This window comes from Macrobrachium nipponense, chromosome 2 (assembly GCF_015104395.2).
Source record: "Macrobrachium nipponense isolate FS-2020 chromosome 2, ASM1510439v2, whole genome shotgun sequence".
NCBI lineage: Eukaryota > Metazoa > Arthropoda > Malacostraca > Decapoda > Palaemonidae > Macrobrachium > Macrobrachium nipponense.
Genome location: NC_087201.1, coordinates 78,705,598 through 78,732,164, shown reverse-complemented (window position 1 = coordinate 78,732,164; position 26,567 = coordinate 78,705,598). Strand labels below are relative to the sequence as shown.

The 26,567-nt window shown below is 37.2% G+C and overlaps 1 protein-coding gene across 1 annotated transcript in view; it reads left to right on the top strand.

Moving 5' to 3' along the window:
* The window catches only part of LOC135221225 (myoferlin-like), a 248,288-nt gene that overhangs the window by 56,281 nt on the left and 165,440 nt on the right, over positions 1-26,567 (top strand). The window contains exons 6-13 of the mRNA XM_064259042.1: positions 3,086-3,234; positions 15,054-15,269; positions 16,078-16,195; positions 16,310-16,316; positions 17,405-17,599; positions 17,765-17,815; positions 22,252-22,348; positions 22,477-22,650. Coding sequence (XP_064115112.1) covers positions 3,086-3,234; positions 15,054-15,269; positions 16,078-16,195; positions 16,310-16,316; positions 17,405-17,599; positions 17,765-17,815; positions 22,252-22,348; positions 22,477-22,650 — 1,007 coding nt within the window. The remainder of the gene's footprint in view (positions 1-3,085; positions 3,235-15,053; positions 15,270-16,077; positions 16,196-16,309; positions 16,317-17,404; positions 17,600-17,764; positions 17,816-22,251; positions 22,349-22,476; positions 22,651-26,567) is intronic.

Below are 26,567 nucleotides of genomic sequence, written 5' to 3'. Positions count from 1 at the left end.
AAAGGTTCATATAGACTTTTGTTTGATTCCTGAGCAAAACAACTGTAAAACATCCATCTGATATTTTATCTGACTTGCATGATATGAATATTTAACATTCAAAACTATATATAGTTCCAAACAATACGCAAACATTTAAGAATGGATAGTATGAATAAATATAATACACATTTGAACCAAATAAAGAACGGTAGTAACTATATGAAATGAACAGATATACATGAGGCATGTCATGACAATTCTGAAAAGGTTCTGTTTGACATTCAAAACTATATACGATCCCAACCAATATGCAAATTATTAAAGAATGTTAATTTTGTGTAATACACATTTGCACAACTTAAAGAAAGGTATTAACTAATGATATGAACAGACAGATATGGACCATGTCATGAACATTCTGAAAATGCTGGTTTGACACTCAAAACTGTATACAATCTCAAACAATATGCCATTATTGAAGAATGGCAAGTTTGTATAATGTACATTTGAACAATGTAAGGAAGGGTATTAATTAATGAAATGAACAGACAGATATGAGGCTTAACATGAAAATGATCAAAATGTTGTTTCGACATTCAAAACTGTATACAAATTCATAACTATATATACAAATTCATAACAATATGCAATTATTATAGAATGGTAAGTTTTTATAATACACATTTGAACACAAAACACATATGGACCATGTCGGGACAATTCTCAAAATGTTTAGTGCAGTTTGATTCTACGATTATCTTGTCGGCTGTCAAACTCATCTACAAAACTATCTAAGTCAATACTCTCAGCCCGTTAACTTTCAATTGGTAATAAGGCAGTGTTATTTAGTCTCTCACTAGTCATTGAATTTCTAAGAAATGTTTTTACTTTTTCTTTTTGGAAAAACTTCTTTCACAAGAAGCACTAGCATCAGGAAGTGTCACAGCTATCAGTAGTAATCTGTATAAGCAATCAAAGGCAGATTCATGAGTGTTAGCAATATAACCAGATCATGTTGTGTGACTATACTCTGTTTTTTTCCATCTGTCCACCCGCCTGTGGTGTTTGCGTATGGTAACACTGCGTCCCGGGCTTTAGATGGTTACTCTATGTGTAAGTTTTAGGTATATAACAGGAATATCTGGGTGTACATTTGCAACTGAAAAGTGTTTTAATAATTTACTGTATGCGAATTACACCGTTAATATTCGAAATAGGATATTATTATAATTGTTGAATGTAAGCTGAATGTAACTATCCAAAGTCTGGGACGCAGTGTTACCATACGCAAACACCACAAGCGGGTGGACAGATGGAAAAAAACAGAGTATAGTCAGTGGCTATTGTTATATTCAATAATATGATTAATTTTATATATATTTCATTACAAAAATGTGGCGGCAAACCAGGGGCATGGCCAAAATCTGGGAGGGCAGCTGTCCCCCCATGCCAACGCCCCCCCCCCCCCCCAAATCGCCACTGGCAACACCTGACTGCACGAAGATAAGAGAGATTAATATTCTTAATCTTTTGCATGTTAATTTCACATTGATAGCCACACCTATAATTTTTTGGTAGTATTGTCTTCCATGACATTTAAAGTAAGAAACTATGAAACACAAGATGATAAATGACGAATGCACTGTGATCTCATGTAAGGAATGAAAGAATATAATTTTATGTTAAGAATTTTGTTTGTTTCACTATACATATTTTAGCATTAAGTTTACTGAAGTACATAATTCTTATATCATTATAACCCTTGAATAATTGGCTTGACGATATTTAGTGATGAAATTGGAAAGCTCCTTTTCTGCAGGTAAAACCGAGGTGTAATGAAAGTTAAAATGTTTGAGAGGTGTTGGTACATATACGTTGCCTACATGAACTCTCTCGAGAGAGTGAGAGTTTCCAGCCCTGTGATTGGCTTATCAGCAGCAGCCAAGCAGGAGCGTCGTAAGCAACGACGCTGGGCATGAGATGCACGGGTGAAGTGAATCCAACTATAGTATTGTTTTTTTTTTTTTTTCTATTCTATAACAAAGGGTGTCATTTTCTCTGCTTGCCCTGGGCGCCAGTGCCCCGTAAGAAGAGTTACGCCTCTGCCCGCAACCAAGAAGACAAAAGATAACATTATTTTTTTAGTTAGCCTCACCATTGTTCTACCAGAAACTGCTTTGACTCCAACATAGGCAATAATAAAATAGTATCAGTAATAAAGGAACAAGGACAACATGCTTTAACATTATGATGTGCTTCCTACATACTATCGGTGAGTATTCTGCCATGTAAATAAAACACGAGTACTACACAAGTTACCAGTAGATTACCAGACTACATAAACTAATATTATTCTGACGTAGAAAAAAATCCTATGATTTTGTCAAACTTACCGTTGATTATGTCTTTCATTAAAATAGTTTTATGTAGAGGGGAGAAATGACCTAGAGGAAGAAAAATATCCTAGGTCTGAAATTTCCCCTGGGGGATAAACAACCTAGGCTGTTATTCCCAGGAGGAAATCAAACCTAGGCTAATATTCCCTTGGGGATTAATTTAATGCTACACCGGGTCTCATTCTGGATCAAAAACTATCTATATCGTGATATTATCCTTCCAAAGATTTTTCATGCTGGCTTCATCCTGGATGACTTGAAAAATGCTGAGTTCCCGTAGTTGTTTTCAAAGGCGTTGGTGTTTAAATGAGTGCATAGTTTGTTTTCTGCACTTTAGATAATTGTTGAATGTTATTCAAAAATCCATTTTTCCTGAGCAATAAACACCTCGGAGATAAGATGTATAGCTGCGTCTATAGTCTCTGAGGGAACTTACTTTACGTTTGTTCCTATATACATGGTTATGTTTTGCCTTGTTGGGTGAATTTGACATTTGGGCTGTTATACATCAGGCAGTGTACTTAGTATGGGCACTTGGTTTCGTTAGATTTTACTTTCTCATACTATACACTATTTATCGTAGTAAAGTTGAAGTACTTAGCTTTTCATTTGTCTAAAATAATTTTTATGGTGAATGGATTTTTAAAATTTTATTTGAGAAAAGTTTTACGAAATTATTTTTTTGAAATTCCTGTGATTTCTTTCAGACTACTAGGGAAAGCTACCATAGCCTTGAGGAACATAGTACTAGCAGCCCCTGGAACACCCTTAGATTATGAGCTTGGTCTTTTGGGTGCTGATGATTCACCGACTGTTGGCACCTTGCGGTTAACTCTGTCTTATGTACCGCCTGCAGGTTAGAAATTTGTTGTATCAGTGCTTCTGAAATGTGGAATGTAACCAGCAACAGTAGATTGATTGCTACATATAGGGATGGTGTGCTTGTATTGAAACTAGCTTTAATGAAAGTTTTGTTTTAATTGGATTTATTATCATTTACATACAAGTATTTAATGTACTGTTTACTGTATAGTTTATGTCCTCTCAACTCCCTTTGCAGTATCACCTTTCCTTTTCAAGCACTGTTCTGGTGTGGTATGAGTTCTTACATATTATATAATTCCTCATTATGTAGATGATTGTAGGAATTTTAGGAAATTTGTATATATAGTCTAGCATGTTGATCTTAAGAACATCAGTTATTTTTCACAGTGGTTGTTAGGTCATTAGACATTTAAGAGTATTACTGTGTTTTACTATTGTCTGTGGCTGAAAGATATGCCTGTCAGTGATAGAAAAGAAGTTTACTAGGCTTTTGGAATTTTTTCTTCTTGTGTGATGTGTTTCTTTGATGAAAAACTGTTACCTTACACAGTGTGTACTGTTTTGGTTCAAAATGACCAATCCAAGGCAAAAAGATATATGATAATCCTACATTGCTAGAGGTTGGCAGATCCCCCTCGAGTGGGTTAACATCTCACACTCATCCATCCAACTGAGCATCAGCCTGCATTATGCACATTCTTTTTCTTTGCTATTCAGTTTTCTTAAAACCTATTTTGCCTTTGATATGGTGTCCATCTGCTTTTTGCTTTATTTTATTACTGCAAGTAGTACCTCAAGTAGTACTTCACATGGCTTCACTTTGCCCTGAAATAGGAATTTGACACTGACTGTTGGTGTCCATAGAAAATTTGCAGCTGAGCACTATGCTTTATTTTGCAAACAAGTGCAGAAAGGAAGGTTGTAGGAGCTAGCATCTGTAGATGACTGTTGTCATCAGAAGTGTTTAGAAGCTGGAAGAGTGGAATGGAAAAGAATGCAGTCTTATTGGGAATATGCTGGTATGGCTGCTGTGAGAGAAATGTGAATGAAATGTGCACAGTCTACTTGATATAAAAAATGGGAATTGGGAATGGCATAAGTGAGGATTTTCAGTCCTGAATTGTATGGGAGCACACACTGAAGATAGGAAGATCCACGTGCTGTGGTAGAAAGGCAAGCTTTTACTTCCAAGAGCAAGAGCCCATGCATCCATAAGGCCATCTTAATTGACAACCAGAAAGTTTGTTACCCTGATGACATGTTAGATGTGAAATTTATGTTAGATTGGCAATAAGGAAAAGTACAAGCATCAGGGTTGAAAGAGAGAATCAGATGAACTTGTGTAAATAAGAATTTATTGTTCTGTTAGAAAATAAACCCAACATCTGTGATTTGGTAGGAGGCCTTATCTTTTTAGAGCAGATTTGTTGACATTTCTGACGAATATACTTAAGTATATGACTAAAAGCACATTGAGAAAATCATTTAACAAGAGGAGTTGTTGAGAGAGTCTTTGAGATAGAGTCTGAAAAATAAAGCTCTTAAAGTTGTCCATAAACCTTGGTCCTCATGGTACCTGCTGCAGTACTTTTTTTTCTTCTTCTTCTTTTTGAACCATGCCAATCCTGGTACATCAGATCATGCTTGCTCATTGTACCTCCAAGTGTTGTACATTCCTTTAGCCCTCAACCATGCTACTGCCTACGATACGAAGTTAGCCATTAACTTGTGTTATGATAATGGTCTAAACAAATTATTCTTCCAGTTATCAAATGTTTCCATAAAAGTGTTTGCTCTTATGGAAGCCCTGCTCCTTTGAGATCCAGCATTTTTCTTGTTTTAGTGTTTGTAATCCAATTACTTTTACATCCAGATGGGAGATGATTTTGTTTCTTTGAAACTTTAAGCTTTCCCCAGGTGAGTATCCTCAATCAGATTCAGGTTAGTTGTTGTCCTTGGGATTTTCTTTTGGATATTCTGTCAGTGTAGCACCTTTTATACTTAGTGATCTACTGGTGCCCTACCTTTTTACTGATACTATAGTATCCTGTATTACTTGTATTACTAATGACTTTCAACCATTCTGGTATCATTCTACCATAATACGTACAGTAATTTTACTGTAGTATTATATCAGTGTTCCATTATTTAAATTGTTATTCTATTACTAGTATTGACTATGTAATAAGTTTCATTATCTGAAAGGTGTTTTCAGTGATAACCACTATATTAACTGCTCTGATGTTGTATCGCCGTTTTTTTTATGTTACATTGTGTTCTACTCATGTCCGCTGCTACATATTTAACCTGTCATTCTTATGGCATACTCTCCCATCATATCAGTGTTTGGAAAAGTGGATATGCCATCCATCTGTTAAGGATGTATACAGTATTATTCATTACATACAGTAATTTGCTTTTTTTTCTCCCCAATGTGGCATCTGGTAGGACAGTTGTATAACCTTTTGCAAACCTCTCACTTTCAGCATTTTGTTCTATTGGAAATATTACCCTATCTCACTGCACAAGTTTCCCAGAATGGTATTGTGGCCTTGACTTTTACTCTTGCCCTATTGTGCTAAACAATGTACGTATTACAGTACACAACCAGTTCTTTATAGGTAGGTCTGGCAGCATCTGGTAAAACCTACAAGTTAGTTGGGTTTAACGCAGAATCTGAAATCTTTAATCCTCTTACCCTTAAGTGGATTGAAAGCTAGGCAGATTCCAATAAAATATCTTTTTACCTGGTAACATCGTCACAATATGAGAGGTTCTCACTACTTAAAGCATCCCACTGTGAAAACAAAGGATTGCCTTATGATGAGTTACTGTTTTACCTTCCTTCTTTTCCCCTTTGATTAAGGGCAGAAGCACCAGTATAATGAGCAAAGCTTAAACAGAGGGATGTACCCATATTGAGGAAAATCTCTAATACGTACTCCAGGGTAGTAGCATCATCATTTTACTATAATGTCTTTGTGGCTGTCACTTATGATCTACAACTTACCAGTGTAAAATCCACTGGTTTGTATTTGCTAAACAAGATTTTTTTATAAAAAGAATTGTTTAGAAGTCATAGAGTGTAAGTAAAATATTTCTAGTTTTCCTGGTGTATTCATGTGCAGTCCAGGTTATAACATACATACTGTTTTTCATCTGCTTTTACTAATAAAAATGCATGGCTACATCAAATTCAATGCAAAAGTGTCTTAATATAGAACAGTACATTTGTAAGGCATGCTGCTAAGCTTCAAAGCTTCTTGGGGATTAGCATGAGATGTATGACTGTGAAGTACTTATATAGAAAACTGTTGTCCATGGCAGAGGCCATATTTCTCAGCTCTTGTGGTATGGCCATCACAAGATATCTCTGGGTTTATGACTTAAAGGAAGATATATACATGTTTATGCATTGCAGGAAGATATTCTGAACAACTAGACTGGTGACATACTGTATGCATCATTGTATTTTCATCTAGAGTTTGAATTTAAAGTTTTAGGAGGGAAATTAGGATTTTGTTAGTACATATGTATTACCATTTGTAAGGTGGAAAGAGAACAAGAAAGATAATTAAGGAATCATTGTTTGAGTAGAGACGGAAGAGGTGGTTTAGATCATTCTCCGCCATGTGGCCAACTTTGTACATCAACAGACATTCCACCAATAGATGCTTAGCTTAACGGACGTTTCACCAAGTTATTTTACCAGGAGGGCATTTCATCAAAGAAAAAAAAAATTTTATATGTAAAAAAATATGTGGCAGTTTGTTGTCTTAAATGAAATATAAACCACTGCTTAATTTGACAAACTGCTTCTATTTTTTAAGGGAGAACTAACTAAAAAATTTATGAAGACATTGGATATTCTCTTCTAAATAGGTGAGAAATACCACTGCGCCTCTAAGATTTAAAGCTTTCGTTTGCTACATACGTAATTGGCTTTTTCCCCTTGTGAATATTTTTATACGTAAAAGGTCCTAGGGTGATCAGGGTTTTCTTTATGTTTTTTATTTGTGATCCCAAGGGTTTCCAAGATATTACCAGTGCTCTTTGATGTGCGCAATCTGAGGTTTTTGCAGTGTTAATATTCTTTGTGCAATAAGTATGCCTGCGACTGGAATTGAAGGCTATCAGAACTTGCAGGCTAGCCTAATCACCACACATGTATAACACCTAGAATTACTAAAAAGCAAACTAGTGGTGAGCGTAAAATCTACCTGTCAGCAAATTCACTGTTCCATAGCATCAATCTAGATCAGCGTGAAGTTGGATTTTTTTGTTTTTTTTCACTTGTCTTCCCTGTAAAGGGGTAGTGCCATTAGTGCACCTTATGCAGTGCACTTTAGGAATTGCTTAAAGTTCTTTGCAGCATCCCCTCAATCCCTAGCTGCAACCCCTTTTCATTCCTTTATTGTACCTTCATTCATATTCTTTAACTTCCTTTCCACCCTCTTCTAACAATTGTTTCATTGTGCAACTGTGAGGTTTTCCACCAGATACACCTTTCAAACTTTTTAACTGTCAGCTTCCATATCAGCACTCAATAACCTCAAAGGTCCCAATGCTTGGCCTTTGGCCTCTGTATTCTATTCTATTCTTTTCGATTCACTTGTCTACTTACTTGATGTCTTTACTATCTTTGGAAGCACATTTCAAAGGCTCAAGTTTTTTAGTTCAGTCTATATACGTACAGTAGTTCAGAATGATAAGATTTAGTTTAATTTGTCACACTGTACAGGGTATTTTTGTCATGGTTTCATTTGCAATTATCATAATGTGTCAGTGGACATATAAAGCATATGGTTTTAATTATATTAAGAAATTTTTTTCCTCTTACAACTTTATTTCAAAATTCTTTTTAATCATTTTCATGTGGATATTTTTAAATATTGCTAGAAATTTTCTTAGCAATTGAGTGGAGATCAGATAGGCTTGAAACTGTTATCTTTAATTATTAACGAGTTTGCCAACTCCTTGTCTTGAATGTATTGGTTTTGCATTTTTCTGTACGTATACTCACTTACAGAATACAGACAAGAAAACAAAAATGACCATAACAATTTAAGTTTGTATCAAATGACAGACCATACCACTCAATTTCTTTTTTTTTTTTTTTGAGCCATATATTTATGTGAGTGGAATCAATTTTGACTGTTCTCCATTCCAGAAATGAGCACTCACCAAGCCTTTCCTTTTCTTATCCTCCTGTATGGCACCAAGAACTTTAGACAATACTATAGATTTCTCAGACATCAATCCAACTTTGGCTTCAAGGATAATGACTGAAAGGAATATTTATGTTCTGATTTATGGTTGAGAGATAAATCTATGCTATGACAACTATGTGACCTCCTCAACAAACCCTCCGTAACTTTTAAGATCATTCTGGTCAGTTGTAATTTGACCAAGCATAAGATTTTTATCAGGAAATCACCATCTTGCTATACCCCAGTGACATATTCTTCTAGTTCCTCTTTAGTTTTTGCTCAGTCATGCTGTTGTTGCATCTGGGCTAAAAGACTGTACTTCATTTCTTGCAGTTTCACCTTCTCTCATCCTTTTTAGCTCTCTATTCGAGTTAATGCTAAGTGTTTCAGTGAACTTTATAAACCTTCTATATAATTGTCTGGATTCTCATCCACCTCCTACCCACAATACTACGATGGAAAACCTTTCTAACTTTGATATGCCATCAAATGGGATAAGTTATGTTGAATTTGATAATGAACTTCAAACCTGAACTCGTGAGTGATCTAGTTCCTGGAGTGGTAAGAAATGTATTTTAAAAGGTTGTCTCGATGGATATGTGGATGTAGGTCCATATCGTACTTGCTTAGATACAGTGCTCAGGTCTACCATTGTTTCACTTGCCATCTTCAAGGACATAACATGAAATCTACCTCACAAACTTAGCTCAGAATAATCCTCCATGACTTGGCTTGAGTACAGCATTTTCCCAATTATCAAACTACTTGTAACGAGAGAAGATTCTTATTACAGTACAGTTGATCCCCACATAGTATTTCCATTTTTGAGATTCGTGGACCCGTCTATTCGCAGATTTGTCTTTGGACCATATCTACCCATTATTCGTAGGAAATTTGCCTATTCACGGTATTTTTCATTGAGAAACATTCACAAATTACGGTATTTTCATATAATTCTCTTGACTAAACGTACTTTTTATGATAAAACTATTTCATTATTCAGTTATAGGTATTTTTAGAGGGTTTTTCTTGTGTTTAAATTATCAAAATAGGCAGTTCTAAGCATTTTTAGGGGTTCCAAGTATTCGCGGATTTTAGCTACCCAGGATGCATCCCCTGTGAATACAGGGGTGTTTACTGTATAGTTATTTTCCATGTATGCAGATATTCATATTTAATAACTTTTGTATTTTAAATAGATAAAAGTCCTTGCTTTCTCTGTACTGGGGGAAAAAGGTCCTTCAACATGGCATACTCTGACTGAGGGAACAAGCTCGCTCTCCAGATTGATGATTTTATCAACCTGTTTGGCTCATGTCTTATGGAGGCTTCTGCTAAGACGTATTTTCTACAATTTCGTCTTGCTAACCCAAATTCATACAGGTCTGACTGAGACGTTTGTAATAGGTTTTTGTCAGAACCTGGAATACTTGTTCGTCTTTATATGTGGAGGCTACCAACTCCATTGAAGTGACGGAGTTGATAGACCTCGCCAGTCTAGACCTTGTCTCAAATTCGGCCTTTGTTAGGTTCTCCTGGAAGCTTGGGAAGCCTGTCGGAGAATAAGGTAGAGGCACAGTCTGTGTCCAGTTTACCTGCCGTAAACGTGGCCGGGGCTTCATTTCAGAATTCCCTACCTGCCGGCAGGAGAAGGGAGGTGGCCTCTGTTTCCTTCAAAGCGGGGATGGGTTTTTCCTCCGCTAAGGCTTGCAAGGTTAGCTCCGCCACCTTGTCGGTGCAGGGCGATGGAACTTGCTCCGGGGTCAAAAACATTGTGTATGTTCCTTTATAAGGCGTCAATCTAGTGTGTGCCCAGACAGTTTGGGCTTGTTCCCTCGGGAAGATGACTGTTTCTTTGGGGACCTTGTCTACCCTTACTAGTGCGTGTTCGGCTAGTCTAACAAACCCGGGGAAGGGGAACTGGAGGCCTTCCGGAAAAAGTTCAAAGTCCTCCAGAGGCCGGGTCCCACACCCTTCAATGGTTAATTTACCATCTACATATGGGGCATGCATAGCAAGCCTCCATGGGTTATTCTTATGGAAGGGGGGGAACTTAAGAGGCATCCGGCACCGCCATCGCCAGCGCCGGAGATCTGGGGTGGAGCAAACTGGTCATCATTGCTTGCAGCGGTTTGATCTGCTCGGCCACTATTTCAGAAACTGACTGGCCGGCGGTTTCAGGTCCGGAGGCGCGTCGTAATGACTCAAACCTCTCGTCCACAGCTTCTCTAACCTTCGACATGAGAAGGTTAGCGAGCAATTCGTGATCTACACCTGACTCCGTCGCCTAGGGTTTGGCGGACTTTGGTCTCGATCCCTTCGAGGGGAGAGAACCCTTGGCAGCAGGCGACGGTTGACTGGACGTAGCTTTGGGAAGTGCGTATGTAGCTCTGCCACTTCATGGTCTTGTTCTCCGGCCCCTCCCCCCATGCTGTGGAAAGTGAGTGAGAGCCTTGTGCCCACTCTCCTATCCCTAGTAGAGGTGTGCAGTGTCGGAGAGAGGAAAAAATTTTTTCTCTGATTCGCCACCTCAGCTCACCCGGTGGGCAGTGGCAGGGGCAAGGAGGTCCGAGACCGCGAGTGAGCCAGGCTTCAAGGGATAATACAATGAATAACGACGGACCCTAGTGGTGCCGACGGACAATGACTCACTATAACTCCGTCACCGGAGCGTTGAGTCTAGCCTGCGTGGCTCAAGTTCTCAATCTTTGGAAACTATGCAATTGCCTACTTTACATATAGCCTTCTGGTCCGGCCAGCCATACAGAGTTGAGGCCCGTCCTCCTCCTAGGTTCGGCGAGTACCGGAGCTCAAATACTAGACTTGCATTAGTCCCTGGAATGAGATCGAGAGCTGGCAGTCATTAAATTAGTCATGGATTTAAATCATTCAGCGAATTAAACTGAAATCAGTTAGTAATTTCCAATACTTTGATGAGTAAAACTTGAACATTATTTAGTTTAAGTTGCATGCCTTCGTCGGAGGAGCTCCGGCCCTCCTTAAGGCAGAGACTCATTAGCAATTACTATTACAGAAGGTGCGCTATCAGTCTCCGGGGTGCGCCGCCTCCCTAGGCGAAACCATCTGGCACGGAGTGTGCAGGTCACACGCTAACTGCTCGGTGCCCTTCGTAGCTGAGGAGGGACAGCCTCATTAGATGGTCTGGCACCCGGAGGCGTGCACCATATGCTATGGAATGGTATTGCTCCTCCTGGATGTGCAGGTAGGTACCTTACTCCTATCTCTAGGAATTGTAGTACCCACTCCTCCCCTCCCCTCAACCCCTTTCTGCCACTTATAAAAACTCAAGCGACCTTTCCTCACTAAGAGTACTGGTACCGCGAGCTATACGGTTCGGCAGCGCCGAATCAAGTAGTAGGCAGGCGGGGGGGTGGTCGGACATGAAGGCCTGGTTACCTACCTGACCAGGGGTGGCCACCTATCAACGGTTGCTAGGCTACCACTGCAGGGGTGGTAGTGTGACTGAGCCTATGGCTCGTTGTGATTGGTGCAACAACCGGTTGATGTGGCCCCCGACCGAGAGGTGTAGCCTACTACTAAAGGTTAAACCCAAGGAGGCTAGGCCTAGGCGATTGATTACCAGACCACTTATAATACAATAATATATATTGAACAATGACAATCATGAATATATATATATATAAATATATATATTGACAACGAGGCTATGACGAGTGCTAGAAGTTCAAGTAAACTTTAGAAAACTACCCGATATGGATCTAGTTGGCTAATCGAAATCGCTAACGACACGGAAAGTTAGGCTAAATCTCCTCTAGGAAATCATCATGTGGACAGTGTCCTCAACTTAAACCTACTAAACTCGAATTTATTCGATTCAGACTGGCCAGGAGGAAATCTCGCAATGTGGTTCCTTTATCGAGACTAATTGATAATGGCAGTTAATTATCTATTAGTTTTCTGGTTGAACTGATGGGCAACTCATCAACCTTCAGTGAATAAACTGATATACATAAAACATATTTATTTTTGAAAGGAATAAATCGTGCTACTTACATTGGGAAGAGAGACAGAGTTTATTTAAACCTTCTCTCTATGTCCCACAATACTAAGCTAGTTAAAGCCTATCGCACATAGTATTTCAAAATGCTGTTATTATATAACGCGAGCTTGAACGCGCTCTTGAGCTGTGGGGGGGGCGGTAGTCCCCACGTAAGGGGAGCAGCTTAAACTAAGCGTACTTGCCTAGCCCCCAGACTCACCCCAGGGTACGTCATGAGCGTGATCAGTAGACTACGTTATAAAATTATATGAACTTGTGATTAGGTACTTTTATTGTAAATATTATGTTTGTAATTCATTTTAGATTAACTAAAATGTGTACCTAAGTCACATGCGTATTCGCTCATGTTTATAAAATGGCGGGGATTTGCCGCCGTTCCCGTACTTGTTTTTACGGGGCTGACGGCTAATATCGGAAGTCCCGCAACCTTATAAGTTACGAAAAACGTAATTGGGGTACTCAACTTTGATGCAGGAGCAATATCCGACATGGCCATTGTAGGATTACACGGAAATTCACTGATTAAATTGAGCGTCAAAAATTTTGCTATTAGCAATGCACTAGTTCTAATGGGGTGCTCGGGTTGTGGTGGAGCAGTGGTGGAGGCGGTGAGGGGGGAGGTGTTGTTGATGGAACGGCCCACCTCTGGAGGGGGATTTTGGAAAGGGAATCTCTAATTGGCAGAAGACCTGTGAATAGTGGCTTTCATTTGCCTTGTACTTTATACACGACATCCTTAGGGTGCTCGCGCGAGGGTAGTAACCTCAGCATATCCATGCTAGCTTTTTTCTCTAGTATATTTAGAACCTATTTATACTAGAAAAGGCATAAGCAGGATCCTTTTCACCGGGCGACACAGGTCTTCCCCAGAAATAGATTTTTCCTTCGTCAAAATCCCTTTTGAGAGCAGTTTCATTCCTCAGTCAAATTTTAGTTAGTTGGATACTTTTAAGTAACTTTGTATGGAATTATACAGTAAGGAAAGCAAATAGAAAAAAAACCTTTACTTGACCTCAAGGTGATGAATCAAATAGAGAGAATAGAGAGTTTCAAAAGTGGAGTAAAGTTCATGGAAAACTGTAGCATGAGAGATGAGTTTCTCACAGAGAATAAGGGCTAGGGAATGCTGGAGGAATGATACATATGTTGGGATAACTGATAAGGAGTGAACAAGAAAGAACAATTGAGATAAACAAAGAGATTATACTATGGAAGTGAAGTTTGGTTAGTGAATGCAGGGGAAGAGAAAAAATTGTAGTTGTTGGAATTAATTACTTATGCTATTGTGGAGTAATCTGAGTTGGAAGAGAGACAGACATAAAGATAAGTGAAAAGGCTTAGATGAGAGGATGAATGGGATTGTGCGTTGGTATGATGGAGTAACATGGATATTAGAGTGAAGAGCTTGTATATTTTTTCATTATGAGTGAATTAAAGCTTCCCTGTGTAGCAGACATTTTGGCAAAGAAGAGGGCAGTTCAAAAGAGGTGTCCCAGTATCCTCTAGCCCTGAGATTCAGGGCTAGAGGATACTGGGACAATCTTATTGCAGATGAAAGGTTGGGAAATACATTAGAGTAAAATCCCAAAGGCTGAAGTAGTGTCAGGTATGGCTGTGGCAGAATTCACCCAGATTATAGCAAAAGAGTAGATGAGGACTTAACTTAATGAGAATCAAAGTAGATAGTACATGGTACCTAAAAGGGAGAGAATTCACCAGTTATCCAACCATGTGATTGGAAAAAAATTGACCAAAGCTTGATATGTGTGACAGAGTTTTACCTAATTTTGGTTATCGTTTGTGTGTACTAGTTATAAGAAGCAGCTGAAAAGTTGTTGCAACTTCTAGAAGGCAGCAGCATTTAGAAATTGAAAATGGCAGTGAGACTTCTGTTTTTTCTTAAGGCCTCCTGCTATAATGTGAATCTTTTAAATTATATTTCCATGTTTTATGAAAAATAGAAGTTTGGTATGAAAAAAATATACATGTATAACTGTGTCAATTTTACCTAGGTTGTGGGACTTATAATGGATTTGCAGACACAAAGTTAAGGAATGTGTGGAGAACAAACTATGATTGAAAATCATCCTTTGCCAGTTTAAGTGTCAGATTTATGAGAACTGTCCAAAAGTATATACATATCATGATAATGTAGGGATTAAGAGCTTACATTATCAATGATTGGTTTAAGGGTTATGCTCCAACATTGAATATTTTAACAGATTTGTTAGTGGTAATAAATTGCTTTTTATAAACCCATTGGTCCTGCAACCTATTTGGATGTTTAATCTTTCCATGGAAAAAGAGTGATTCACTATAATTTACTGTTCTTCAGTGATAATGTAAAGTTCATTATTTGATAATTACACTAATTGAAAATGTAAATTGATGCACAATGTAGCCACAGGTATTGAAAGCTTGAGTACTGATGAAATAATTCAGATTTGTGATGATGCTCATTTGCAGAAGAGGGCAAACCTGAGTTCTGATCATGTTCACTGTAGTTGTGTACATCTGGAATACAATGTGGTAGCAGTTAGGTGTTATTAGAGATTGATGACTACATAGGCATAAGCTTTGTGTATTCCATCCTCTTAGGAGTAGCTACAGCTGGAAGTGGTGGAAGTGTTGGTGCACTAGCAGCCAGGTCGGCAGCAGTCTCCTCTGATTTGGCAGATGGTAGGGAGAATGGTGTTGCGATGCATGAGCCCTCTTCATCTACTGGTGACAAGATTAGTGTCAAGAAAAAAGATAAACTAAAAGCCGGAATCAAGGGTCTTACTGGATGTGTTCCTATAGGCTCAAATAAATCAAGTAATTATATAGGAAGAACTTAAGATTCACTCTCACTGCTGATGGATGCTTTGAGTTTATGGCCTGATTTGCTGCATTTATTCAATGTTTTTAATTTGATTCTTTCTGTATATGAACAAAGAATGCTGGAATTGTACTCGTATAAATAATGGATGATTATGTCTACATTGTATAAATAGTAATTTCATAAATTCTGTGGTTATGATACATATTCTGTACTTTCATAAGAGGAATAGATTTCACCTTTATTAGACTGGCATGAGGCTGCAGAAATATATATTAGAGAACTAGATTTTTTAAATAATCTTGAGAGAATTGATAGAATGGGCGTCTTTTTCATGCAATTATGAACATTTTTGATGCATGTAAGAGAACTGAATAGGGATACTTCACAGATGGATCTAAGATTCTGAATTTTGCTCATTTGTAGTGAAATGCTGCATGTTGTTTTCTTTCTTTTGATTTTTCTGTGGTCTATGTATATATTTGTGAAATTTTGCATGTAAATTTAAAAATTAGAATCTATTCATGCACATTTCCTCTTGAAAAGCTTGTAAGTTGCTGTAATGCAGATGCCTGTATGTGTGACATGAGCTTGTTGATAGATTTAATGTAAACTTGTAAAAGTAGATGTTATAAATGCGTGCTGCTGCAAAATGCATCTCTTATATTTGTTCTTTGTTTGTAACTAATTTTGATATACTTTAGCATTATGCATGTAAAAGTTAGAAACTGGAGAATATGTTTTATTACTGTATATGCTTTGTTTATATTATAACCATTTTTTTCACCCTAATTCTGTTTGTAGGTATAAGTGCAGCACCTGATACAAGTGCAGAAAGTATGCCAAAAGGCGGGATGCCACAAATGGCTGCTCCAAACTCACGCAACAGGGATGCACTTTCCAGTGCCAAAACCAAATTCAGGTACATACTGTAGAAATGAAACTAATGTTTGCAGTGTAAACCACTGATATGTTGTTTAGTTTTTAATTACAGATTTAGAATCCTGTTTTTTTAATTTTTTAAAAGTTTTCTTAGCACTATGGTGAGTCATAATGGCGGCAATTTTATTGTATGGTAATGGGAAGTCTGAGGTTTAGGTCAGGTTACGGCAGTGTTTAAACCCCTCAACAACTGAGTAAAGTTTGAATTTATGAAACTCCCAAGCATACAAGCAGGCATGTCCAAAAAATTTAGATAAATGTCAATCAAGAATCAGTTCTGTGGCTTTTACTGTTTATCATAGGGAAGCTGCAAAGGAATGAAGAAAAGGAGTCCCCATGGGAGGATATATATATTTATGTAGTAGCCATGGTGTTAAAAGCAGAATCAAGAGAGAAAGTTCTTGGAAATGTTGAAAGGTTGGAAGAATGAAGTGGAAAGGTGAGAACTGATCAGATTCTTCTTTTCAGCGTAATTCTAATTGAGGTTGCTGTTTTAAGGAGCCTCATCCAGCTGTTTCTGTTTTGAACAGCTCATATCATAATTGATTTTAGTTGGTTTACAAATACATAGATATACGTACTTCCTATTTCCAAACTTCTGTTTATTTGGGCTTGGGACTGAATAGCTCCGCAAGCAAAACAGAGCTTATGGTGAGTAGAAAATTAGTAAAGGAAACTATATCCAGTAAAGTGTCCAGGGGCTATTGTGGGAAAACTTGGTACTAGCATTACTGAACTTGGTTCTGTTTACCAAATGTATTAAATGGTAAGGAAAGAAATGCTTAGGATTGTAAAATTTACCTGAAATAAGAGATTTTTGGGTACCTGAACTGTATTGAAAGAGAGAATGAGGAAAGGAGTCAAGTTGATATACCTAGTGGGCACACTGGACTGTGAAGCATAATTACGTGAACTGTAGTGCTAAGGGATGAATTAGTACAATTGTGCATTGAAAGTGTTGATGTTTCCGATTAAAACTAATAATTTTGCAACAGCATAAATAGAAGTAGAGATTTGACTTTAATTGCATTTGGGCACAGAAATGTAGATTTTAATAATCACAATCCAGTTTTACTTTATTAGCTTCAGTGAAAATAGGTTTTTTGCTTCATCCAAATTTACAAGTCCAGATGCTGAAAGTATAATTGCTGAACAAGTATTAAAATGATTTTCTTTTTTCTAAATTTAGATCCGAGTCAGGGTTGTGGAGGGGAGGCAGCTTCTTGGGGCAAACATGAATCCAATTTGTAGAATAAAATTTGATGGAGAAACAAAGCAGACCAGGATTCATAAAGGCACCACAAGCCCCTGGTTTGATGAAATTTTCTTCTTCCAAGTAGAAAAGTTACCCCATGAAGTTTTAGAGGATTTCTTGGAACTTCAGGTCTGTAGTTAAATTAGTTGTAATTATGTTATGTCATTTTTATAAAACTGCAAAGTGACTCATAAAATAGTATGTATATATACTGCAATATAAAAATGAACAGAACCTGTATGTATGCCATTTCATTATAAGCAGGCAGGTTTTTTTTGTTTTTTTTTTTTGCAGGTCTGCAATTCCAGTGGGATCAGATCATGTACTTTGATTGGCTCCTTTAAGGTTAGTATTATTAATATTATTATTTTTTTATTTTTTTATTTTTCTTTTTGCTCTATCACAGTCTTCCAATTCGACTGGGTGGTATTCATAGTGTGGGGTTCCGGGCGCATCCTGCCTCCTTAGGAGTCCATCCCTTATCTTACTATGTGCGCCGTTTCTAGAATCACACTTCTGCATGAGTCCTGTTTTTCTACTTTCTTTTTCAGGGATCTTGAGATCGTGCTTAGTGTTCCTATGATTATGGGTACAATTTTCACTGGCATATCCCGTATCCTTCTTATTTATTTTTTCAGGTCTTGATACTTACCCATTTTTTCCCTCTCTTTCTCTTCAACTCTGGTGTCCCATGGTATTGCGACATCAATGAGTGATACTTTCTTCTTGATTTTGTCAATCAACGTCACGTCTAGTCTATTTGCATGTATCACCCTATCTGTTCTAATACCATAGCCCCAGAGGGTCTTTGCCTGATCGTTTTCTATCACTCCTTCAGGGTGGTGCTTGTACCACTTATTACTGCAAGGTAGCTGATGTCTCTTGCACAGGCTCCAGTGGAGGGCTTTTGCCACTGAATCATGCCTCTTATTGTACTGGTTCTGTGCAAGTGCCAGACATTCGCTTGCTATGTGGTTTATGGTTTCATTTTTCGTATTGCACTTCCTACATATGGGAGAGATGTTATTTCCATCTATCATTCTTTGAACATATCTGGTTCTTAGGGCCTGATCTTGTGCTGCTGTTATCATTCCTTCAGTTTCCTTCTTGAGCTCTCCCCTCTGTAGCTATTGCCATGTGTCATCGCTGGCTAGTTCTTTAGTCTGTCTCATGTATTGTCCATGCATTGGTTTGTTGTGCCAGTCTTCTGTTCTGTTTGTCATTCTCCTGTCTATATATTTCTGGGTCTTGTCTACTTTTATCAGTCCTCTTCCCATGCACTCTTGAGCCACTCGTCTTCACTGGTTTTCAGATATTGCCCCAGTGCTCTGTTCTTGATGTTGACGCAGTCCTCTATACTTAATAGTCCTCTTCCTCCTTCCTTTCGTGTTATGTACAGTCTGTCCGTATTTGCCTATGGGTGTAGTGCTTTGTGTATTGTCATATGTTTCCTAGTTTTCTGGTCTAGTTCTGCTTGCGTTCAAGCTCTTGTCCGTTCCATACCTATTCCTTTGTGCTGTATTCTAATTAACTGGCACTGCCCATGTGTTTATGGCTTTTATCAAACTTCCGGCGTTGACTTTTGACTTGAGTATCGCGTTGAATCTCTGCATATATTCTTTCCTGATCCTGTCCTTCATCTCTTGGTGTTTTATATCCCCTCCTTCCATTATTCCCAGGTATTTGTATCCCGTCTCATCTATGTGTTTGATGTTGCTCCCATCTGGTAGCTTTATCCCTTCAGTCCTTGTTACTTTGCCTTTTTGTATGTTGACTAAGGCACATTTTTCTATTCCAAACTCCATCCTGATGTCCCCAGATACAATCCCTACAGTCTGGATTAGAGTGTCTATTTCCTTGATGCTCTTACCATACAGCTTGATGTCGTCCATGAACATCAAATGGTTAATTCTGTTGCTTCTTTTCTTGAGTTGGTACCCAGCATCAATCTTCTGCAGTACTTTTCTCATGGGAATCATGGCTACTACAAAGAGTAGTGGGGACAGTGAGTCGCCCTGGAAGATCCCTCTCCTGATATTAACCTCTGCTAGTCTTATTCCAGAGCTTGTAAGTATTGTATTCGAGTTGCGCATTGTATTTTTGAGGAAGCTGATGGTGTTTTCTCTGCCCCATATATTTTCAGGCATTCTATTAGCCATGTGTGTGGTATCATGTCGAAGACTTTCTTATACTAGTCAATACATGCCATGCTTAGGTTGGTTTTCCTTCTCCTACTGTTCTTCATTACCATTTTGTCTATCATGAGCTGGTCTTTTGTGCCCCTACACTTCCTTCTGTAGCCTTTCTGTTTGTAGGGGATGGTGATTGTCTCATCTAGGTAGTTGTATAGCCTTTCACTGATGATACTGGTTAGTAGCTTCCACATTATTGGTAGGCAGGTGATAGGCCTGTAGTTACTGGCTATATTTCCCTTACTTTTGTCTTTTTGTAATAAGGATGTTCTTCCTTTGGTCATCCATTTGTGAGCATGGTGATTTGTGATACAATGCTGGAGTTTGTTCTACTATTCGTGGGATTATTATTATTATTATTGTTGTTATTATTATTATTATTATTATTATTATTATTATTATTATTATTATTATTATTATTATTATTAGCAGTAGTAGTAGTAGTAGTAGTAGTAGTAGTAGTAGTAGTAGTAGTAGTAGTAGTAGTACAAAACGTAAGTGTTACCAAAATTTTAATTAGGGGCATATGTGGTGGAAATAGCATTTCATTATACCCAATAACACTTCAGTTCAAAAGGTATTGAAAATTTTTCAAAAAATAAATGGAGAATGTTCCAGGCACAGAGGCATTTACTGCTTAAGAATGGGCAAAGAGTCCTTGAGACTAAAAAAAATGTAACTAATGTGCCAGTAAAGTGCTACTAAGTTCAGTACAAATTATGAGATAAGGACTTCTCTATATTAAAAAGTGAGCAGCTGAGTACACTCGCCTTTGAAATGGTAGAAGGTACCTATTATGATAACAAGTAAGTATATCATTCTTTCATAGAAAATGGTATTTCCATAAGTAATCCCTATATATGTGTTCTGTACTGATGAAAACCTGTGAACATGACATATTGAAGTTATGCACGCTTAGTCTGTTGCTTGCAACCCATGGGTGTCAACACTTTAGAATTGATGCAGTCACAACTTTGCTAAGTTTTTTAATGCAATGATTGAGATATGGCTACATAATTCAAGTTGTCTTGCTTTTTCCATGTTGGTGTCTGAAAAGCTATTAATGCTATACCATTGGACCATCCTTTGACTGATTGCCCTTAATGATGTGGTTGTGGCTCTGCATGCTAATGTTATTAGTGCCACAATTCAAGTATGTATTTCCCACTGCTCCATAATTGCCTATATTTACCAATAACTACTGTTATTGTAAAGGACAAAATTTATTCTCAACCTTTTTGTGTGGTTGTGCTGAAACCAGTGGTACTGGTGACCGTTCGTACTAGATTAACTAAATGTGCTTCAGTGAAGGTCCCAACCACGATAACTGTGTTTTCAATTGTGACCGAGTCTCTGAAGAACTTCATGATCAACTTCTATAGTTTTTCTCTCTGGGACTCTGCAGGGTGACATACTTAGCCCAACCATCAATATCCAAGGTTTTGCTTCCATACAGAATTGCCGGTAGATATTGGGATCGTAATCGTCAACAATTGTTGCATCCTTCCTTTTTGGAAAGCCAGAACAGTGAGTCTAAAGCCTTATGGGATACTAGTCAGCTGATTATTTTTTTTATGAATGCTCTGGTACTAATGGCCATTCCCACTGTGGTAACTGAAATTACCTCAGTGACAGTCAATTTTGGTCATTATGCCTCCAGAATACTACACAGTAATTTGTGATTTTTTTTTCTGATAACCCCTCTTGGACTTGTTGCAATGACTGCACTTGTTTTAATGATCACTCTGGCTCCTCTGACTGCGCCTGCTCCAGCTTCAGTGAACACTTCCACTCCAGTAACCACTGCTGCACTAGTACCAGTTACAGTCTGTCTTGAAGGTCTCATTTCTTCAATGTCCAAAATTATCATTACTTGCCCTGAGGCTTTTGTCATCATCTTTACTACATGGACCAGACTGTGCAGTGTGCATGGTCTTCTTTCACTGCCCCTCTCTTGTACAGTGACAGCCCTCAACCTATTCAAAAACTGTGGGTGGAGCTTAGTTCTACTTCTGCTTTCCTTAAAACAAGGTAGGGGTGTCTGGTTTAGTTTCCCCTGGTCGTATACCTTACTGAAAAGGTAACAATTAAGGGTGGTGGCAGCGCTTCTTGAAATTTTTCACATGTTCATGCTCTGATTTTGCAAGCTTTCTTCATCACAGTTGGATAATGCCCTCGCCTAATGAGTGAGTCTCCGGTATGAGACGAAGCATATTTTATAATTTTTCTCTTAAAAATTGCATATACAAACCTATGTTTTGTAACACATGTTCTATCTGTATCTAACTCTTCATTTCTTTAAGTAACCAGATGGCTGATATTTATGAAAAAAAAATTGCAAAAATATCAATAGTGGGTGCACTTAATCAAAATATGGCACTAATCTAGTTTAAATGTGCATGCAGTTTCATGTGCAACAAAATTACAAATAAGTCAGTGAAAGGATGAAATATAATACTTTTGAAGAGTATCCATGCCTCCACATTCCCACAAGACAAATAAAGTTATCGTTAAAACAAATTTGTGGTGGCTACTACTTTTTAAAATTTATTTATCACTATTAAACTTATTAAACTTTTTATCTTGCAGTGTGAGCTTGGGATGGTTTACGATCAACCTGAGTTCGCATTTGTAAATCGATGGCTAGTATTAGCTAATCCCGATGAGCCCACTCCTACAGTTCAAGGTCAGTTTTGTACTTACTCCGTAGATCATATATTTGAAAAAGTAATATTCATATATTTATGTGTGATCTTATTGTGTCATCTTTAATTTTTCAGTACATGAATTGAAGACAAAATGAAATCTTTGCAGGATACTTGAAAGCAAGTGTTGCTGTGCTAGGTCCTGGTAATGTCTGCCCAGATCTCAGTGCTGGTAAAAGTGATCAAGATGATGTAGAAGCTAATTTGTTGTGGTCAGCAGGGGTTCACTTACAGCCAGCAACATTTGTACTTTCTATATATTGTGCACAAAATCTTCCCAGAAGTAAGTTTCTTGAATTTTGTTTTTCATTACATACATACGTATATATATATATATATATATATATTTATATATATATATATATAATATATATATAGTATATATATATATATATATGTATATATATATATATTATATATATATATATATATATATATATATAATATATATATATATATTATATATATATATATATATATATATAGATATGATATATTATATATATATATTAGTATATATTTATATATTATTATATATATACATTCTATAGTATATAATATAATAATATATATAATAACTATATTATATACTATCATACGTATATACCTAGTTAATATATAATCTATAATATATATATATCTAATATTTATAATATTATATTAATATTATTATATATGAATAACTTGATCACGAAGTATATAAAACCTGATGCTATGTATAAATAAAAAAGTTTTTTTTTGCCACGAAGGAAAAAAATGAAAAACGAGTTGGCCGAGTACTTTCGGTCCTATTCGGACCCTTTACTGAGGCATACTGATTTTACAAAGAACACCATAGTCAAAAGAAGGCTTAATATACAAACTGACACTACCCACATTAGCCATAAGGGCGATTTTCACTCTACAGAGAGGAGGAGGAGTCATAGGCTAGCCACACCTTGAAGGATACCCGCGGTAAACAAGTGATTCTTCCAGAAAAACAGTACATTTTGAAAACAACACTGGGAGCATATACAATTTAATATCATGAACTTTTACACAAATTTTCCCAACAAAAATTATTATTAATGAAAAGACGAAAGAAAATATAAATATATATATATATTATATATATATATATATATATATATATATATATATATATATATATATATATATATTATATCGAGGAAGAGAAAGAGAGAGGATATCGAACCAGAGAGAGAGAGAGAGAGAGAGAGAGAGAGAGAGAATTAGAATAACTATATACATGTGGACTAATTTATTATTGTTCATTTATTTGAGGTCCTTCATAAACATCTTACAAATATATAGGTCCAAATGGTACATTCCCAGACTAAGATTTAGGTTGTTTTTATTAGTGATTTGTATAATTGCCGATTCCAGTAAATTTCTTGAAACATAATCATTAGATCTAGCAATTACCGGGGGTATCACCCTAATTCATACAATAGATTTTTTTCACTCAGGTGGATAAACACGTGCATTTGAAGTCTGGGCTGTTCTAACTGAATACATATGCTGCTTAACCCGAACACATAAATTTTTACTAGACTGACCAACGTAAAACGATGGGCAATCCTTACAAGGGATTTTGTAAATGATGTTGTTATTTGTTACGGGACTATTCTTATTAGCATATCTTTAATGGTATTTTGTTATAAGAGAACACTACATTAACATTAAACGATTTAAATATTGATTTTATGTTTTCAAATCCACGAAAATAAGGTAAGCTAAGTACATTTTTAGGGATTTCTTTTTCATTAATAGCAACATTATAATATATATATATATATATAATATATATATATATATATATATATATATAATATATATATTATATATATATATATATATATATATATATATATATATATATATATATATATATATATATATATATATATATATATATATATATATATATATATATATATATCTTCTTCTTCCCAGCTTTATCCCTATTCGGGTCGCCGTTTCTAATTGGAGTCTCTTCCAATCTACCTCTGTCCCGTGTCATTTCCTCCCATACTCCCTTCTCCCTCATATCATCTCTAATGCAATCTCTCCACCTGGTCTTAGGTCTTCCTCTCCTTCGTGTTCCATCCACCTCCACGTCCATCACTTCTCTTGCCATGTGTTGCTCTTCTCTTCTTATCAGGTGGCCATACCATCTTAACCTTGCCTCTTGCACTTTCTTTGATATCAGTGACTTTTACTGTACCCCTAATATGTTCATTTCTAACCCTGTCCTTTTTGGTTACTCCACTCATCCACCTAAACATCCTCATCTCGGTTACGTTCAACTTTCTACCCTCTGTTTTCTTTTGAGGTGCTGCCTCCAATCCATATGTCAATGCTGGTCTGACCACTGCCTTGTGCACTCTGCCCTTTAATCTTATAGGGACTTTCCTATCACATATGACACCAGACACCTTCCTCCAGTTGTTCCAACCACACTGAATCCGGTTGTTAATTTCCTCTTCCATGTTCCCCTCATTGTCAATCACTGAGCCAAGGTACTTGAATTTATGAACCCTTTTGATGTTTCCTCCGCCTAATTTGATTGTTGTTTGCTGGTCGCCATCCAATTCGGTTGTCATATATTCTGTCTTTTTCCTGCTTATTCTTAAACCTCTACTCTCCAAGGCATATCTCCATCTTTCAAGTTTCCCCTCTAGTTCTTCCCTGTTCTCGGCTGCCAAGACTATGTCATCTGCATAGGGCAGACACCATGGTGGCTCCTCCCTGATATCCTCTGTTAACACATCCAAGACGATGTTAAACAGAAGTGGGCTTAGAGCAGATCCCTGATGTAGCCCGACTCCAACTTGGAAATTTTCTGTTCTTCCAACTGTAGATCTGACGCTGGTCTTTATATTTCTATACATCTCCCTGATCATTCTGACATACTTCTCCATCCCTGAGACATCTCCATATTTCCTGTCGTGGTACTCTGTCATATGCCTTCTCAAGGTCTATAAAGGCCATATGCAAGACCTTTTGCTTCTCTCTGTACTTTTTTACATAATTTGTCTCAGAGCAAAAAATACCATCCACAGTACTAAGCCCCTTCATGAATCCTAGTTGCTGTCTACCGATGAAAACTTGCTGCCGTAATCTTTCATCCATAATTCTTTCAAATACCTTCAGTGTATGTGACATGAGCTTTATTCCTCGGTAATTGTCACACCACTGTATGTCCTCTTTCTCTTTGAATATTGGGATTAATATACTTTCGCTCCATTTTTCGGGTATCGTCTCACTTTCCATAATCTTTTTCATTAACTGCCACAATATGTCAATTCCTTCCTCATCAAGAGCCTTCCAGGCTTCTGCAGGTATGCCATCTGGTCCCACCGCTTTACTATTTTTCATCTTTCCCAGTGCCACTCTAACCTCAGCTTTTGTTATTTCTGTGACTGGTCCACAATTCGTGTGTCCGTCTCCTCTTAGAAATCTTTCATTTTCTTCATTCAATAAGGCCTCAAAATATTCTTCCCATCTCCTTATTATGTCTCTCTCATTTCTCAGTATATTTCCATCCTTATCCTTAATCTGTCTTATGTGTTATATCCTTGGTATTCTTATTTCTCATGTGTGCTAGTTTAAAGATCTTTCCTTGCCCTTCCTTGGGATCTAGCTCTTTGTAAAGCTGATCATATGCTCTATCCTTAGCAATTGCTACAGTTTTCTTTGCTAATTTATTTGCTTCCTTATAGGCCATCCAGTCCTCTTCCATTTGGGTCCCCTCTCACCTTTTCTTTGCTTCTCTCTTTTGCTTTGTTGCATCCTTCACTTCTTCACTGAACCACCACGTTTCCTTATTTTCGAACATCTTGCCACTACTCTCACCCAATATTTCTCTAGCAACCCTCAGTATTATTTCCATCGTTTTGTTCCACCATTCATCAACATCCCCAATTTCATGAGTTAGTTCCTCTAATACTTTTTCTTTAAACTGCCTACAAAGTTCAATCTCTTTCAGCTTAAACCATTTAATCCTTTTTGGCCCCTGCATTTTTTCTTCCTTATTTGTTCAATTTCCATAACGATGTTGCACACTCACATGGTCTCCTGGTATGACCTTCAATCTTTTACCCCTCGTAAATCTTTCCTCTTATACATCAAGTAATTTATCTGGCTGGACCTTCCGCCGCTTTTGTACATAACTAGATGTTCTTGCCGCTTGGTGAA